At 42.4% G+C, this 19,246-nt stretch overlaps 1 protein-coding gene across 7 annotated transcripts in view; it reads right to left on the minus strand.

Moving 5' to 3' along the window:
- The window catches only part of LOC118371480 (lysine-specific demethylase 4A-like), a 61,187-nt gene that overhangs the window by 8,004 nt on the left and 33,937 nt on the right, over positions 1 to 19,246 (minus strand). For all 7 annotated transcript variants that reach the window (XM_035756926.2, XM_035756927.2, XM_035756931.2 and 4 more), the window contains 8 exons: positions 14,896 to 15,053; positions 10,125 to 10,537; positions 9,849 to 9,945; positions 9,358 to 9,539; positions 4,519 to 4,744; positions 1,569 to 1,645; positions 1,249 to 1,304; positions 890 to 998 (listed from right to left, as the gene is read on the minus strand). In XM_035756926.2, coding sequence (XP_035612819.1) covers positions 890 to 998; positions 1,249 to 1,304; positions 1,569 to 1,645; positions 4,519 to 4,744; positions 9,358 to 9,539; positions 9,849 to 9,945; positions 10,125 to 10,537; positions 14,896 to 15,053 — 1,318 coding nt within the window. The remainder of the gene's footprint in view (positions 1 to 889; positions 999 to 1,248; positions 1,305 to 1,568; positions 1,646 to 4,518; positions 4,745 to 9,357; positions 9,540 to 9,848; positions 9,946 to 10,124; positions 10,538 to 14,895; positions 15,054 to 19,246) is intronic.

The raw sequence follows: 19,246 nt of genomic DNA on the forward strand, positions 1-19,246 counted from the left end.
TTTTCAGTTTGCTCCTCTTCATGCACCTTGGTTGGAGAGTGAGGTGAACCGCCTTTGCTGTCTCTGCCTGGCCGGTTCCCCTCTTTCCACTGGGATTCTCTGCCTCTAACCCTATTACGGGGGCTGAGTCACTGGCTTTCTGGTGCTCTTCCATGCCGTCCCTAGGAGGGGTGCGTCACTTGAGTGGGTTGAGTCTGTGACGTGATCTTCCTGTCCAGGTTGGCGTCCCTCTCGGGTATGTGCCGTGAGGGAGATCTTCGTGGGGTGTTTCAGGGTAGTAAGTTGGTGGCTAAAGATATCCCTCAAGTGGTTTTGGGGACTGTGCTTTGGCAAAGTGGGTGGGGTTATATCCTGCATGGTTGGCCCTGTCTCGGGATATAGTCGGACGGGGCCAGTGTCTCCCGACCCCTCCTGTCTCAGCCTCCCGTAATTATGCTGCAATAGTTTGTGTCGGGGGGCTAGGGTCAGTCTGTTATATCTGGAGTATTTCTGCTGTCTTCTCCGGTGTGCTGTGTGAATGTAAGTATGCTCCCTCTAATTCTCTCTCTCTTTCTCTGAGGACCTGAGCCCTAGGACCATGCCTCAGGACTACCTGGCCTGATGATTCCTTGCTGTCCACAGTACACCTGGTCATGCTGCTGCTCCAGTTTCAACTGTTCTGCCTGCAGCTATGGAACCCTGACCTGTTCACCGGACGTGCTACCTTGACCCAGACTTTCTGTTTTTGACTCTCTCTCTACTGCACCTGCTGTCTCGAACTCTGAATGATCGGCTATGAAAAGCCAACTGATATTTACTCCGGTTTCTGTATAGCACTTTGACATCGGATGATGTAAAAAGGGCTTTATAAATACATTTGATTGATTGGCATTTACTGTGTTTAACTCACCAGTTTAAACCTCTGTAGAGGAATCCCACTCAGATCCACAGGGCTTCTCTCAGTGATGTTCACAAAGCGAGCCTCCAACACTGCTACTGCACACAGCACATGGACCCACCTACAACACACAAAAACATGTCAATACACACACAAAAACATGTCAACACACACACACACATCGTTAGTGGCTTATAAACTAAACCCTAGTAGATATATTTCAGTAGAACGTCTAAATATGTGAACATAAGTGTACATAAATCAATATACTGTTGATTAGAGTTGTAGAGTAAATGTTCCATGTGTGATTACTGATTGCTAGACTAGACCACTCCCTGATCTAAGGAAATTTGACTGGCACACAAACTTACTTGTTGTTGTTGGCTTTCTGCAAGGCTCCACCCCTCAGCGAACACAAACAGCAACTCTGCAAACAGGAAAACAAACTGTCAACCATCATCATCCAAGTAATCTAAACATAGATGTGGTTCCTGCTACCTGATGACCAGTATCAGTTAGTCACATATCATTAGGAGACTACCGCAAACACTACTGCCAGATCGAATGACTGTTTACAGTACTGCAAAGTTTGCAAACACTATTGACAGTGACAATAACAGAGATTTGGGCCAACTAGGTGAGGTGAATCATACATAGAGAAGGGCCACTGAGCTGTTGTAGAGACACTAACCTCAGTCATGGCGTTGGCCTTACAGCGAGCACACTTCCAATCCTTAGTAACAATCTTTGGATCCACGCCATAACAGCCTGGTAACACAAAACCAAACACCAGGTCAGGGGACAAAATTAACATAGCATACACCAAGAGCTAGTTTGGGAGGACGATTGGCAGACAGGCATTGACGAAGTCTTAAGTCTTTCCTTCTTAATGTTGTTGTCCTGATCTCAATGACAGAGCAGCTTTCACTTTCAGTCCCCGAGCCAAAACACACAATTCGCTCAATCCTGCCAAGGACGCATTTGCATCAGTCATTACTATGGCAATTCAGTATGGTGCTACACATACCTCTAATAATCAAAGGTTAAAGATAGAAACATCTCTATTTTTTAATTTTTAATTTTATTAGCACGTTTAGTATTAATTGATCTCTTTGCTTAGCTTTACTCCCTAAAGTGTTCCCATTCCCTTTAATAAGTGCATTGAAGACATCGTCCCCACAGTGACCATACGAACATACCCCAACCAGAAGCCATGGATTAAATGTAACATCCACACTAAACTAAAGGCTAAAGCTGACACTTTCAAGGAGCGGAACAGTAATCCGGACGCTTATAAGAAATCCCGTTACGACCGGCTATGACCCAAACAGGCAAAGTGCCAATACAGGATTGAAAGATTGAATCCTACTACGCCGGCTCTGACGCGCAACAGATGTGGCAGGGCTCGCAAACTATCACAGATCAGAGGGAAACCCAGCCGGGAGCTGCCTAGCGACGTGAGCCTAACAGACTAGCTAAACACATCAAGGCAGACCACACGGAACCATGCATGAAAGCACCAGCTGTTCCGGGCGACTGTGTGATCTTGCTCTCAATAGCCAATGTGAGTAGGACTTTTAAACAGGTTAACATTCACAAAACCGCAGGGCCAGATGGAATACCAGGACGTTTACTCCGAGCATGGGCTGACCAGCTGGCAAGTGTCTTCACTGACATTTTCAACATATCCCTGACGCGCTCTGTAATACCAACTTGTTTCAAGCAGACCACCATAGTCCCCTTGCCCAATAATGCCAAGGTAACCTGACTAAATTACTATTTCCCCGTAACACACGTCCATAGCCATGAAATGCTTTGAAAGGCTGGTCATGGCTCACATCAATACCATCATCCCAGACACCCAAGACCCACTCCAATTCGATCCTGCCCCAACAGATACAGAGATGAGGTAATTTCTATTGCACTCCACCCTGCCCTCACTGGACAAAAGGAATACCTATAAGAATGCTGTTCCTTGAGTATAGCTCAGCATTCAACACCATAGCCCCCTCCAAGCGTATCACCAAGCACAGGACCCTGAACAACTCTCTCTGGATGCTGGACCCTCCGACAGGCGCTAAGGATAAGCAACAACACATTCGCCACGCAGACAATCAACACGGGGGTCCCACAGGGGTGTGTGCTGAGTCCCCTCCTGTAATCCCTGTTCACCTACGACTGCGTGGTTTCATACAATGGTGGTAGTACTTATCACCGACAACGATGATGCAGCCTATAGGGAGGAGTTTTGAGACCTGGAAGTGTGGTGCCAGGACAACAACCTCTCCCTCAAAGTCAGCAAGACAAAAGAGCTGATCGTGGACTAGAGGAAAGGGAGGGGTGAGAACGGCCCCATCCACATCGATGGGACTGTAGTGGAGCAGGTTGAGAGCTTCAAGTTCCTCCGTGTCCACATTACTAAGGAATTAACATGGTGCACATACACCCACACAGTTGTAAAGAGTGTATGACAGGGCTTACTCCCCATCCAGGAGGCTGAAAAGATTTGGCATGGGCCCTCAGACCCTCAAATTTCTAAAGCTGCACCATTGAGAACATATTGACTGGCTGCATCACCACTTGGTACGGCAACTGCAAGGCTCTACACAGGGGGGTTGAGTATGGCATTGTCAAAGACTCTAGCCACCAAAGCCATAGACTGTTCAATCTATTTCCTGCACCTCAAGCGGTACCAGTACACCAAGTCTGGAACCAACAGGACCCTGAAGCTTCTACCCTCAAGCCATGAGACTGGTAAAAAGCTAATCAAATGGCTAGCCATTCTACCTACGTTGATCCTTTTTTGCAATGACTATGCACACACTGGACTCTACCCACACACACACACACACAAAGCACATCCACACATGCATACTGACACACACACAGCTAATGTCTTATCTATCCTGTTGCCTAGTCACTTTACCTACCTACATGTTCATAGCTACCTCGTACCCCTGAAAATCAACTCAGTTCTGGTACTCCCTGTATATAGCCATGTTATTTTTACTCATTGTTATGCACTGCATTTATTCCTCGTGTCACTATTTCAAATTGTTGGAAAAGGACCCATCAGTAAGCATTTCACTGTTAGTCACGAAGTATGTGACTAATAAAATGTGATTAGATTTGACAAGCTTAGGTCCAAAATAAGCCCATAGAAATGCACTGGGCTAATTTTAGAAACCTCTCGCATTGCCTCTTCCGTTCCGGTGTATATCAAAATGTGTCAGAGTAAAAATAAGAAATATATATATATTTTTTTAATTTTAGGCTTGAAACAGCCTGTAGTTAACTCCTCTAAATCAAGTCTGTCCAAACAGTTTGCTAGAGTAGAGTATAGCTGTTAACCCTGGTATTACAGTTAAGGATACAGTACAGCCTATGATCTCTCCAACTATAGCTGTAGGTAAAACCTGTTGACCAGAAGCTTTCTGAAGGCTAGTTAATACCCTACGTACACAACGGAGTTGCACACCTCTGCATAGTTTTGCTACGCAACAGCTATTTTGCATTGCTACTTGTAGTTCATCCATGCATACGTACGTAGGGTATAAACGAGGTTTGAGGGTCTGCAAAAACAATGACAGTACATTATGTTGCGAGTACTGACTAGTGTGGAGTTAGTAAGTAGTACTGACTGGTGTGTATGCGGACACTGCAGTGGGAGCAGCTGATGAGCAGGCTGGTGCCGTCTGGCTCCAGGTGAGGGGTGGTGGGCGCCAGGGCTCCAAGCGCCTGCTCCTCAGCACCCTCCTCTGGCTCGGTGGTGGTAGTGAAACACATCTCAGCGATCAGAGGCTTAGTCCTCAGTCTGCCTCCAGGCAACACCACTGGAGTGTCCTTACAATCATCAGCACACTCCGTCTGGAGATTTAAAAAATAATCATATTTAGCACCACTTGGGAGGACAATGGAGGATCATTTAAAAAACATTTTTACAGTTGTTTAAAAAAAATGTTTTGGGGTTTTTAATCGCTTTGGTGTAATTTTCACAGCTCTTAGTACTAAACTCAAAACATCATCAAAAAGGCAGTTGTTTCAAAACGAATCACATTTTCAATTGACTAAGTACAACACAAAATCAGTCCATTTTTCACCAAATTTAAATCAGTGTCATCTAGAAATACATATTTTGCATTGCACTGCTCACATTACTTTTGATATGTTTCTCTTCTGCAAAAATACATTTCACTTACTGAATCCAATTGTTAATTGATGACCACTTAAATGTTTGGTAAACCTTATAGATTTTACATGTAAACTGGTTTGTCTACTACAGATTGAGAACTACATCATGAAAATGTACATTGTAAAGTAGCAACATAAAAAGTATGATTTACACTACCAGTCAGAAGTTTTAGAACACCTCATTCAAGGGTTTTTCTTTAGTTTGACTACTATCTACATTGTAGAATAATAGTGAAGACATAAAAACTATGAAAAAACACATATGGAATCATGTAGCAACCAAAAAAAAAAAGTGTTAAGCCAAACTTAATATATTTGAGATTCTTCAAATAGACACATTTTTCCTTGATGACAGCTTTGCACACTTTTGGAATTTTCTCAACCAGCTTCATGAGGTAGTCACCTGGAATGCATTTCCATTAACAGGTGTGCATTCATTAAAGTTAATTTGTGGAACTTCTTTCCTTCTTAATGCGTTTGAGCCAATCAGATGTTTTGTGACTAGGTAGGGGGTATACAGAAGATAGCACTATTTGGTAAGAGACCAAGTCCATATTAAATGGCAATAACAGCTCAAATAAGCAAAGAGAAACGACAGACTACTTTAAGGCATGAATATCAGTCAATTTGGAAATTTCAAAAAGTTTCCATAACTTTTGAAAGTTTCTTCAAGGGTAGTCGCAAAAACCCTCAAGAGCTATGATGAAACTGGCTATCATGAGGACCGCCACAGGAACGGAAGACCCACAATGCTTCAGAGTTCCATCCCATTTGGTTTGGGCTTAGTGGGACTATAATTTGTTTTTCAACAGGACAATGACCAAACACACTTCCAGGCTGTGTAACGGCTATTTGACCAAGAAGGAGAGTGATGGAGTGCTGCATCAGTTAACCTGGCCTCCACAATCCCCTGACCTCAACCAAATTGAGATGGTTTGGGTTGAGTTGGACCGCAGAGTAAAGGAAAAGCAGCCAACAAGTGCTCAGCATATGTGGGAACTCCTTCAAGATTGTTGGAAAAGCATTCCAGGTGAAGGTACAGTGAAATGCTTGAAATGCTCCCAGCGCCTACAGTGCAGTAATTTAATATAGTGGAGTATTTGCATATGATCTCAGTGATCATTGTCCCATAGTCTGTATAACATGCTGACCAGACCGCGAGTGTCCCAAAATAAATGTAGAAATCCATGTTATTCAATTATTGCCCCCACACTGCTCGCTCGCTCGCGCGCGCGCGCCTGCGATGCCAAGGGCTAAAATAGAACTCCTTTCTAGTTCTGACGCAGATGGCACTGAAAGTCCTGCCTCTCCCATCTCATTGGTTTGTAGAAGCAGGTACCCACGTGCCATTTCCTCATTGGTTATACCCACGTGGGTGATTGAAAGACAAACTGTTTTGCCGATTGTCGTGGCAATACTATGAAAGTTTGGATGCGAACACCATATGAGTTCAAAGATGAAAAAGCCTGCAAGGAGGAGAGATGACTACAAACGATTCGGTTGACCATTTTATGTGTGGATTAATTGTCGGAGTAGAGGACCTTGTGCTTTTCAGGTAAAATAACAACTCAATGTTTATATCCTGGACAAATTAGCTAGCAACAGCAAGCTAGCTAAATAACAAATTAACTAGCTAAATTGCCATACATGTTTAATGCTTTTCGACCTGTCCCCAAATGAATGTCATTGGTTCAGAGTTTGTTTTGATATTTTAACCTGTGTGTCGTGATCGCGTTTGGTGTTGGGGGATAAAATACATTTATGCACGATGTCGGACGCGCGCAGTCGGTTTGGGTTCCAAGTTAGAGATACGAAACAGCAAAATACAAATTCATGTTTAATTAAGATAGCATTTCAAAATGTTTCTGCTAAGGGTTTTTACATGACATATTCTACTCTGTCTACTGTATTCCTGACCAAGTGTTGGCTTTAGAAAATCCCTCCTCCATATTTGTTCTCCTGGCAGATAAACACACCCCTATTAAACAATTAAGAGTCAAAAGATACAGTGCATTCATAAAGTATTCAGACCCCTTGACTTTTCCCATATTTTGTTACATTACAGCTTTATTCTGAAATGGACTAAATTGTTGTTCCTCAATCTACACACAATACTCCATAATGACAAAGCAAAAACAGGTTTAGAAATGTTTGCTATTGTATAAAAACAAATCAACTACCTGAAATCATATTTAAATATGTATTCAGATACCTTAATCAGTACTTTGTTCAAGGACCTTTGGCAGATATTAGAGCCTCGAACCCATGCCAAATCTTTTCAGTCTCCTGAGGGGGAAAAAGGTCTTCAGAACTGCCTTGGTGTATTTGGACCATGATCATTTGTTGGCGATGTGGACAGCAAGGAACTTGAAACTCTCGACCCGCTCCACTACCATTGCGTTATTGTTAATGTTGGGCCCGGCTTTTACTGTAGTAGACGATCAGCTCCTTTGTCTTGCTCACATTGAGGGATAGGTTATTGTTCTGGCACCACACCAACAGGTCTCTGAACCCTCCTCCTTATAGGCAGTCTCATCATTGTCGGTGATCACATTGAGGGAGAGGTTTTTGCCCTGGCTCCACACTGCCAGGTCTCTGACCTCATCCTTATAGGTGGTCTCATCATTGTCGTGGGTTAACAGGGAGTACAGGAGGGGACTAAGCACACACCCCTGAGGGGCACCAGTGTTGAGGATCAGCATAGCATTGTTGGCTACCCTTACCACCTGGGGGCAGCCCGTCAGGTAGTCCAGGATCTAGTTGCAGAGTTTAGTGTTTAGTCCCAGGGTCCTTAGCTTAGTGATGAGCTTCGTAGTGTTGAACGATGAGATGTCGTCAATGAACAGCATTCACACATAAGTGTTTATTTTTGTTCAGGTGGGAAAGGGCAGTGTGGAGTGTGATTGAGATTGCATCATCTGTGGATCTGTTGCAAATTGGAGTGGGGCTAGGGTATCCGGGGGGATGCTGTTGATGTGAGCCATGACCAGCCTTTCAAAGCGCTTCATGTTTGGATTTGGGTTTGGATATCTGAACTTTAACTACTATTAAATCATTAGTTATAATAGAGACCTGAGGGGTGTCATAATGAAGCTTGGGAGGAGCAAATCAGTTCAGAACAAATTCTTATTTTCAATGACGGCCTAGGAACAGCGTGTTAACTACCTTGATCAGGAGAACAGTGGATTAACGACAGATTTTTACCTTGTCAGCTTTGGGATTCGATCTTGCAACCTTTTGGTTACAAGTCCACTAGGCTACCTGCCACCCCAACAATTAAAGGCCATTTTAAGATGTGCAGTTTTGTCACAGAACACAATGCCACAGATGTCTCAAGTTGAGGGAGTGAGCAATTGGCACGCTGACTGTAGGAATGTCCACCAGAACTGTTGCCAGAGAAATGTTAATTTCTCTCCCATAAACTTCCTCCAACATCATTTCAGATAGGTTTGACCTACTGCCAAATTGCCTCACAACCACAGATCATGTGTGACCACGCCAGCCCAGGACCTCCACATCCAGCTTCTTCACCAGTGAGATCATCTGATTGGCTGCCCTCCCAGGCCCACCCATGGCTGCACCCCCTGGTAAGTTATGTGAAATCCATAGATTAGGGTCTATTTAATTAGCTTCAGTTGACTGATTTCCTTATATGAACTGCAACTCAGTAAAATCTTTAAAAGTTGTATGTTGCGTTTTATATATTTGTTCAGTATATTTCACAGTAAACATATTTTGGATCAATGGTTGTGTGGCGAGAGAAGTTTACAGTCAAAATAAATGTGAAACTAAAGGTTCTGAATGTAAGACTGGCTGCGTTACAAGCTTTACCATTTGAGTTTTGTGACAGAGTTTAGAAAATTCACCACATACTATACTTGTGAAAATAGTACCAAAGCGATTAATAAAAAGGGTATAATTCAAAAAGTAAAGTTTGCGTATGCTTTCATCTGTGCACTCGGTATGGCCATGGAGAGAGACACAGCAATAGAGCTAAATTCAGACTAGGCATAGAAAACATGAAATACCAAATTCACTGTTCAAGAGTACTGAGTGGGGTATACTACAATACAACTACTTTTCTCCTAATGCTAAGTGAAGAAAATAAATCACCTAATAAGAGCTTTACTCTCGTTAAGAATTTACTTTAGGAATCCCTTTGAGACTAATGACTGATAGGGTACACGCTTTAGCTTCCAAAATCCCCTGTTAAAGTGTCTGAGTGCTGAGTGTCTCCTCCTCTCCTGCTGTTGAGCACTCTCCTCTACCCTCCTTTCCTCCCTCCTCACCCGCTGGTAGGTCTGGAACAATGAGCACACGGAGCAGTATGGGGCCTGGAGGCCCATGCGACGGTTGTACTCCTTCTCTCTCTTCAGGCTGGGGGGTCTGTTCTGCCACAGATGGACAAAGGGCTTGGCCCACAACTCTCCCTCTAACCCATCCTCCTCTACTGGGGGCTGCTCTGGCAGCTCTAAAAACAACAAAACAAAGATTGTCTAGCGTTAGCACAAGCCATATCCAAAGCGACTTACAGAAGTGTCGATATTGACAGTGGCCCATGAAGGAAATCAAATCCACAATGCTATATGCTCTAATCACACAGACAAACTACTATCATCTCATCGAGTATGCAAACATCGATATGAGTGAATGATGCTCTTTTCTATTCAATGCCAGAACATGCCCGACACTGCTTTCCTTAGGTCGTATCCAATATTTAGGAAAAGGAAGCCTAACTTGGGCTGAACTATGTGAATGAAGAAGTAATATTTGTATTCACCCTCGTCACTCATGCTGTCCTTCATCAGAGGGTGATGGTGAGGCAGCTTCCCCAGTTTGCTTTGCACACCTTCATCCTCCGCTACCTCTTCTGCCCCCTGGTGGAATAAAAGGGGTTAACAACAGAATCATTATAGCGCTGATTCATTGAACATGTACAGTATATAGCTGACCTCAGAAAAATCATCATAAAGCCAATCCTACAGACAGAGGTTAAGTGACGTGATGTTTGGACACTACTCCTCTTCTCCTGCGTCTCTGCTCCTCCACCCCTCACCTTGCTGTCATCCTGTTCCTCTGCTTCACTATCACTACTATTGCTCCTCATGTCCTCCTTGCTCTCTCCCTCGCTGTAGTCTCCCTTGGCGTAGCTGTGGACGTGCAGCACGTCTGTCGGGCTCAGGGTCCTCTGGAAGAGTCGGTGAGCAGGGCTAGGGCTGTTGGCTGGTGCTGGAGGCTTCACATCCTCACTGGGGCCGGCCTTCTCTGAGCTCTGGGAGGAGGGGCCTGGTACTGCTGGTTGGGTTGACTGACTGTTAGTCTGTGGCTGAGACTTAATTAGAGTGGATTTAATAGAGTTATTGGCTTTCATCTGAAGTGCTAGCTTTCGGCTGGCGTTTGTGTTTCGGTTGGTCTGTGCGTTGGGTGGTAGCTTTGTTAGCTCATTTTTAACGTCCTCCGGCTTCGGCTCTGAAATAAAAAACAAACAACATGAAAAGATGGAGGCACAAAACAATATCTAACTCAGTGGTTCTCAACTGGTTTTTGCCTCGGGACACAAATTCAAATCAGGTAGTCTGTTGAGACCCAATATTCGCAGCCAAAATACAATCTGGAACACTATTTGTAAAGCTATATTGATAGCAAATGTGGCAATTATGAAAAGGGAACAACATTACCACCTCTATTTGTCAATAATACATATTTGCCCACATTCTTGATGAAGAATGTTAATAAACTCACTGTCTCGAGACCACAAAATCAACCATAATAGTGCTTCTTATAGCTCTATATTGAAAATACTGTGACTGATTTTTTTTAAAATAAATTCAGCGATAAAATGTTTTAAATTTTAAGTTCATTATCACTTCTACACACTTTCTACCTGGTTTACGTTGTTTAATTAAGAATCCGCCCCATTTTTTCAATTTTCGCCAAAAATGACATGCCCAAATCTAACTGCCTGTAGCTCAGGCCCTGAAGCAAGGATATGCATATTATTGGTACCATTTGAAAGGAAACACTGAAAGGAATGTAGGAAAATAACACAATAGATCTGGTAAAAAATTATAGAAAAAATAAGAAAAAAAAACATTTTGTATTTTCTTGTACCATCATCTTTGAAATGCAAGAGAAAGGCCATAATGTATTATTCCAGCCCAGGTGCAATTTAGATTTTGGCCACTGGACTGCAGCAGTGTATGTGCAAAGTTTTAGACTGATCCAATGAACCCATTGCATTTCTGTTCAAAATGTTGTTTCAAGACTGCCCCAAATGTGCCTAATTTGTTTATTAAAACTTCAGGATAGCGTGCCCAATTTCAACTTCCTGCTACTCAGCCCCAGAATATAAGATATGCATATTCTTAGTAGATTTTGATAGAAAACACTCTGAAGTTTCTAAAACTGTTTGAATCATGTCTGAGTATAATAGAACTTATGTAGCAGGCAAAACCCAGATGACAAATCATTCAGATGTTTTTTGTTTTTGAGGTCACTGTCTATTCAATGCGTTTTCATTGGGAAACTAGATTTCTAAAGGGACTTGTTTGCAGTTCCTACCGCTTCCACTGGATGTCACCAGTCTTTAGAAATTGGTTGAGGTTATTCCTTTGTGTAATGAAGAAGTACAGCCATCTTGAATGAGTGTCATTTGAAGTCTACTTTTTGAGAGAGGAGCATGACTTGAAAAGTAGCGTGAGTTTGTTGTCTTACGGTATTGATTGTCCCATATTCAATTTGATTGATTATTAACGTTTAAAAATACCTAAAGTTGTATTACAAAAGTAGTTTGAAATGTTTTGGCAAAGTTTACAGGTAACTTTTGAGATATTTTGTAGTGACGTTGCGCAAGTTGGAAGCTGTGTTTATCTGGATTAAACACGCCAAATAGACATTTTGGATATATATCGACGGAATTAATCGAACAAAAAGGACCATTTGTGATGTTTTTGGGACATATTGGAGTGCCAACAAAATAAGCTCGTCAAAGGTAAGGCATGATTTATATTTATTTCTGTGTTTTGTGTAGCGCCTGCAGGGTTGAAATATGCTTTCTCTCTTTGTTTACTGTTGTGTTATCATCAGATAATAGCATCTTATGCTTTCGCCAAAAAGTATTTTTTAAATCTGACATGTTGGCTGGATTCACAACGAGTGTAGCTTTAATTTGGTATCTCACGTGTGATTTAATGAAAGTTAGATTTCTATTGTATTTAATTTGAATTTGGCACTCTACATTTTCCCTGGCTATTGGCCAAGAGGGACGCAAGCGTCCCCCCTATCCCAGAGAGGTTAATAACTTTTCATGTTCAAAATTGTGCACTCTCCTCAAACAATAGCACGGTATTATTGCACTGTAAATTGGACAGTTCAGTTAGATTAACAATAATTTAAGCTTTCTGCCAATATCAGATATGTCTATGTCCTGAGAAACGTTCTTGTTACTTACAACCTCATGCTAATCGCATTAGCCTATGTTAGCGCAACCGTCCCGTGTACGGGACACCGATCCCAAATAAGTTTTAATTAAGTTCAGACTGGACTATTTATTGAATGTTTTTATTCAGACACCTGAGAACCATTCAAAACCTCCCATGACCCAAATTGGGGTTGCGACCCACCAGTTGAGAATCGCTAGTCTAAATGATCTCCCTCAAGTCAATCTGCAGTAGACTAGTGTCAGTCCCTTAATTGTTTGTTAGCATGGTCAAAGATTAACTGAGGTACCTTACCTTTGTACCTCCATATCCATATACAGTATTTATGTATAGATTGAATCTGGTGGATAATATATCTTTTTTTTATTTCAGTGAAGAACAAATTCTTATTTACAATGATGGCCTACTGGGGAACAGCCGTGTTCAGGAGCAGAACATAATTTTACGTTGTCAGCTCAAGGATTCTATCCAGAAACCTTTCGGTTACCGGCCCAAAGCTCTAACCACTAGGCTACCTGCTGCCCCTTAAGGGACAAAATGAAACTGTGGTTCTGGTATTATACTTTGTATTTCATGTTATTGAGAAGCTTCCCATGAACACAATTGATCTTATTTTATGAGATATCTTATTTTAAAGTTATCTGAAAAGATCAAAGGGTCAGACAGGTCAACGTTAATCCTTAGTCAATAAGGCACCAAATCACATGTCTGGCTTCTTAAATTCAACACTTTTTTGTCCAATAACTCAAGATAGGTTGGCCATACTGTTCTGGGAAAAATATATATACTGCTATGCAAATTATGCATTTAATATGCAAATGTAGCATTACAGAATACAACATTCCAGTAATTTAAGCCCAATCATTTAAAGTAGGGTGGTCATATTATAAACAAATCTTAATGTTTTATGAAAAACGGAGACTAACAATCAATGAAATTAGAGTACAACTTCTAATACTACTTTATGCAAATATAATACATAATATGCTAATTAGTCTGTTCATTTAAAGTAATTCGGTCATATTGTTTTATGCAGAACTAGGAGTTCACACAGAGGAATAGGGTACAGCCCGTGCACACACATTTTCACACAAACACACGGGGGGAATAGATAATCATGAACAAAAAAGCAAGGTTACTATTTAGTAACTGTTAGGCTGTATACTGTACACTGAATATACAAAACATTGTGAACATCTGCTCCTTCCATGGCAGACTGACCAGGTGAAAGATATGATCCCTTATTGATGTCACTTGTTAAATCCACTTCAAATCAGTGTAGATGACACTCAACAGTTTCCAGTGTGTATCAAGAATGGTCCACCATCCAAAGGAAATCCAGCCAACATGTCAACTGTGGGAAGCATTGAAGTCAACATAGGCCAGCATCCCTGTGGAATGCTTTCGACGCCTTGTAGACGCCATGCCCCAACGAGTTGAGGCTGTTCTGAGGGCAAAAGGGTGGGGGTGCAACTCAATATTAGGAAGGTGTTCCTAATGTTTGTTATACTCAGTGTACAATCACAGTTATGTTGTATTCAGTAGGCCAACTGATTAGACCTAGTGCGCCAAATAATACGCCCAACCCTGTGCTACCTGCATCCACACACACACACACACACACACACACACACACACACACACACACACACACACACACACACACACACACACACACACACACACACACACACACACACACACACACACACACACACACACACACACACACACACACACACACACACACTCCTCACTAAGTCTGAACCGTAACTCAGAAGGCTACTAGTCTAATAACATAGCTTAATTCTAAAAAGGTAGGCCTACATCGGAGTTGGGTTACATTGCGATGTTATTTTTGGTGTTGAGAATAAACTGCACCGTTTCCAGGAAATAATTATCCTAGGCTCAGAAAAGACAGACCGTGAGCTGCCTGCTAGCCAGCTGCACACAAAGAAGGGACACATTTGAAATTTGATCAATTGCAGGACTGCAGCCAAAAAATTGTCGTTTTAAAATCACCAATCACAACAAAAAATAAAAATCACTGTTGGCACAATACAGCATCGCAACCTCTCGCCTGGCTCGTTGCCTTAGCGAACAGCGTCAGGCACTCCCAAACAGCTAGCAAGCATGGAAATGGGAGTGACGAATTTGGACCAATTCCTGACAACTCATACAAAAACGTAGCTACGAAGCTTAACTTTGTAACCTGCTATGCTATTTTGATTTTTAGACATGGTTAACAACTTCCATACTCATGTTTTAAAATAATTTATGTATTTTGATGCCCACATTGACATTAAGAGAAAATTGGATTTGTTTTTTGTAATTTTTTTGTATAATTCTTGCATATTGCCCATCACAGGGTCACCTAACTTGAGGTACCTTTGTGTGCTGGGGTGTGTCCTCCACTCCACTTGTCCAGCTTGACTTTCTTTTGTGCTACCTCTCCTTCCTCCTTAGTTTGCTCAGTGTCTTCATCCTCCTTTGCCTCCACAACTGCTTCCCGTTGGCGCTTTTTCCCAACCTTCAGCTTCAGGTTGCTGTGGCACAGGACAGAGAGGGGAACTGTCAATGTTTTTTTTATGTCTCTTTTGAGACACTAGCTCAAAGTGGTGAACAAAGAATGAATCAATTATTTTCTTTGATCATTTAAAAAAAAAAGGGGCAATCTGCAGTAGAAACAACAAAAAGTGTTGAGGAAATGTAACAAATTCATAGACAGAGCTTTGGATGCAAGGACTGACCATCCATGATATCACAAGTATAGTTTAAAAATCAGGAGTTTAACCTTTTCTTGCCCAGGAAACACCCCCAGCGTAATCAACATTTTCAAATGGATTTAGTAGAAATTCTTTCATTATTTTGACCCCCCCACATTATAATCCAAGATGCTGGTAACTAACCCAAGATACACCCCTGGTGTGGTTTCCAGTGGGAGCAAATGAAGCATAGTGGGTGGAACAAGCAAGGACGTGGGAATAGGGGGCGTTCTAGCATGTATTTGCTGCACATGCACAGTATGCACAGTAGATACAAGACACTAGTTATTGCACACTACTCCAAAGTGTGCAATAACTAAATTCGACCCTTCTAAACACTGCAATTTTTAGAAAAGGGTCACGTCCACAAAACTTAGTGCACTCTGTTCGTAACGGATTCTAGTTTTGGGTACAGAAAATTGTATCGAGTTCGACTATTTCAACAATGAGAACATTTGCAGAATGTCGGCCAAGTGTCATCTACCGCCATCGTCACACATTTCTCGCCACTGGACATCCTCTCATGGTGGTTGGAAGTTCTAAACGGATGCTTCAGATACAGTGCCTTCAGAAAGCAATCAGACCCCTGGACTTTTTCCACATTTTGTTAGATTACAGCCTTATTCAAAAATGTATTATAGTTTTTTCCCCTCATCATTCTACACACAATAAATATCCCATAAAAACAAAGCAAAATGTTTTTAAATACATGTTTGCTAATTATTTAAAATTAAAAGACTGAAATATTACATTTACATAACTATTCAGACCCTTTAGTCAGAACTTTGTTGAAGCACCTTTGGCAGCGATTAGCCTCGACTCTTCTTGGGTGTGACACATAAGCTTGGCACACCAGTATTTTGGGAGTTTCTCCCATTCTTTTCTGCAGATCCTCTCAAGATCTGCCAGGTTGGATGGAGAGTGTTGCTGCACAGCTATTTTTAGGTCTCTCCAGAGATGTTCGATCAGGTTTAAGTCCGGGATGTGGCTCAGCCACAAGGACATTCAGAGACTTGTCCCGAAGCCACTCTTGTGTTGTCTTGGCTGTGTGCTTGGGGTCGTTGTCCTGTTGGAAGGTGAACCTTCGCCCCAGTCTGAGGTCCTAAGAACTCTGGAGCATGTTTTCATTGTTGGATTCGGGCTAAACTTTGAACATTGACATATTAAAAGACATGATCGATCAGATGCATAGTATATAAAGGAGTGAGACCTGTTGAAAAACAGAGTGGCTGTGGAATGTGCTGCGTGGACGGGAGAGAGTCAAAGGAGTGCGATAGGTGATACGAGAGGAAATCTGTGGATTAGGCGGAGGGGTTGAAGTCAGGTCAGATCCCCTGAAGGGAGAAATAATGGTTTTAGTATCCTGTTATGTCCAAAGTGGGGTGTATATATATATATATATATATATATATATATATATATATATATATATATATATATACATACATATACACACACACACACTTGTGATGGTGAGAAAATGTTTGTCTAAATACTGCTTTCGATGAAGCTGTGAGAAGAATTAAAACTTGGTCAAGCTTCTCTAGTGTTAGTTACTTACTCTGAAAAATAAGAACCTAACATCATCAAGGATCTGTCTATACAGTGACTTGCGAAAGTATTCACCCCCTTCGGCATTTTTCCTACTTTGTTGCCTTACAACCTGAAATTAGAATGGATTTTGGGGAAGTTCATATCTTTTGAATTATTTTAATATTGTGAAACAAACAAGACAAAAACAGAACACTTGAGTGTGCCTAACTATTCACCCCCCCAAAGTCAATACTTTGTAGAGTCACCTTTTGCAGCAATTACAGCTGCAAGGCTCTTGTGTTATGTCTCTATAAAATCTTGGCACATCTAGCTACTGGGATTTTTTTCCATTCTTCAAGGCAAAACTGCTCCAGCTCCTTCAAGTTGGATGGGTTACACTGGTATGGGATTTGACTAGGCCATTCCAAGACATTTAAAATGTTTCCCCGTGCTTCTACACCTGCATTGCTTGCTGTTTGGGGTTTTAGGCTGGGTTTCTGTACAGCACTTTGAGATATCAGCTGATGTATGAAGGGCTATATAAATACATTTGATTTTGAAATAAATTTGATTTAATAAACCACTCAAGTGTTGCTTTAGCAGTATGCTTAGGGTCATTGTCCTGCTGGAAGGTGAACCTCCGGTCCCAGTCTCAAATCTCTGGAAGACAAACAGGTTTCCCTCAAGAATATCCCTGTATTTAGCGCCATCCATCATTCCTTCAATTCTGACCAGTTTCCCAGTCCCTGCCGATGAAAAACATCCCCACAGCATGATGCTGCCACCACCATGCTTCACTGGGGATGGTGTTCTCAGGGTGTTGTGTTTGCGCCAGACATAGCATTTTCTTCGATGGCCAAAAGGCTCCATTGTTGTCTCATATGACCAGAGTACCTTCTTCGATTTGTTTGGGGGAGTCTCCCACATGCCTTTTGGTGAACAACAAACATGTTTGCTTATTTTTTCATTAAGAAATGGCTTTTTTTCTGGCCACTCTTCCATAAATCACAGCTCTGTGGAGTGTACGGCTTAAAGTGGTCCCTGAGACAGATACTCCAATCTTCTCTGTGGAGCTTTGCAGCTCCTTCACGGTTATCTTTGGTCTCTTGTTTGCCTCTCTGATTAATTCCCTCCTTGCCTGGTCTGTGAGTTTTGGTGGGTGGCCCTCTCTTGGCAGGTTTGTTGTGATGCCATATTCTTTCAATTTTGTAATAATGGATTTAATGGTGCTCCGTGGGATGTTCAAAGTTTCTGATATTTTTTTCAAACCCAACCCTGATCTGTACTTCTCCACAACTTTGTTCTTGACCTGTTTGGAGAGCTCCTTGGTCTTCATGGTGCCGCTTGATTAGTCGTGCCCCTTGCTTAGTGGTGTTGCAGACTCTTGGGGCCTTTCAGAACAGGTGTATATATATACTGCTCAAAAAATAAATGGAACACTTAAAATAACACATCCCAGATCTGAATGAATGAAATATTCTTATTAAATACTTCTCTTTACATAGTTGAATGTGCTGACACCAAAATCACACAAAAATTATCAATGGAAATCAAATTGATCAACCCATGGAGGTCTGGATTTGGGAGTCACACTCAAAATTAAAGTGGAAAACCACACTACAGGCTGATCCAACTTTGATGTAATGTCCTTAAAACAAGTCAAAATTAGGCTCAGTAGTGTTTGTGGCCTCCACGTGCCTGTATGACCTCCCTACAACACCTGGGCATGCTCCTGATGAGGTGGTGGATGGTCTCCTGAGGGATCTCCTCCCAGACCTGGACTAAAGCATCCACCAACTCCTGGACAGTCTGTGGTGCAACGTGGCATTGGTGGATGGAGCGAGACATGATGTCCCAGATGTGCTCAATTGGATTCAGGTCTGGGGAATGGGCGGGCCAGTCCACAGCATCAATGCCTTCCTCTTGCAGGAACTGGTGACACACTCCAGCCACATGAGGTCTAGCATAGTCTTGCATTAGGAGGAACCCAGGGCCAACCGCACCAGCATATGGTCTCACAAGGGGTCTGAGGATCTCATCTCGGTACCTAATGGCAGTCAGGCTACCTCTGGCGAGCACATGGAGGGCTGTGCGGCCCCCCCAACGAAATGCCACCCCACACCATGACTGACCCACCGCCAAACCGGTCATGCTGGAGGATGTTGCAGGCAGCAGAATGTTCTCCACTGCGTCTCCAGACTCTGTCACATCTGTCACATGTGCTCAGTGTGAACCTGCTTTCATCTCTGAAGAGCACAGGGTGCCAGTGGCGAATTTGCCAATCTTGGTGTTCTCTGGCAAATGCCAAACGTCCTGCACGGTGTTGGGCTGTAAGCACAACCCCCACCTGTGGACGTCGGGCCCTCATTACCACCCTCATGGAGTCTGTTTCTGACCGTTTGAGCAGACACATGCACATTTGTGGCCTGGTGGAGGTAATT

This window comes from Oncorhynchus keta, chromosome 26, assembly GCF_023373465.1.
Source record: "Oncorhynchus keta strain PuntledgeMale-10-30-2019 chromosome 26, Oket_V2, whole genome shotgun sequence".
Lineage (NCBI taxonomy): Eukaryota > Metazoa > Chordata > Actinopteri > Salmoniformes > Salmonidae > Oncorhynchus > Oncorhynchus keta.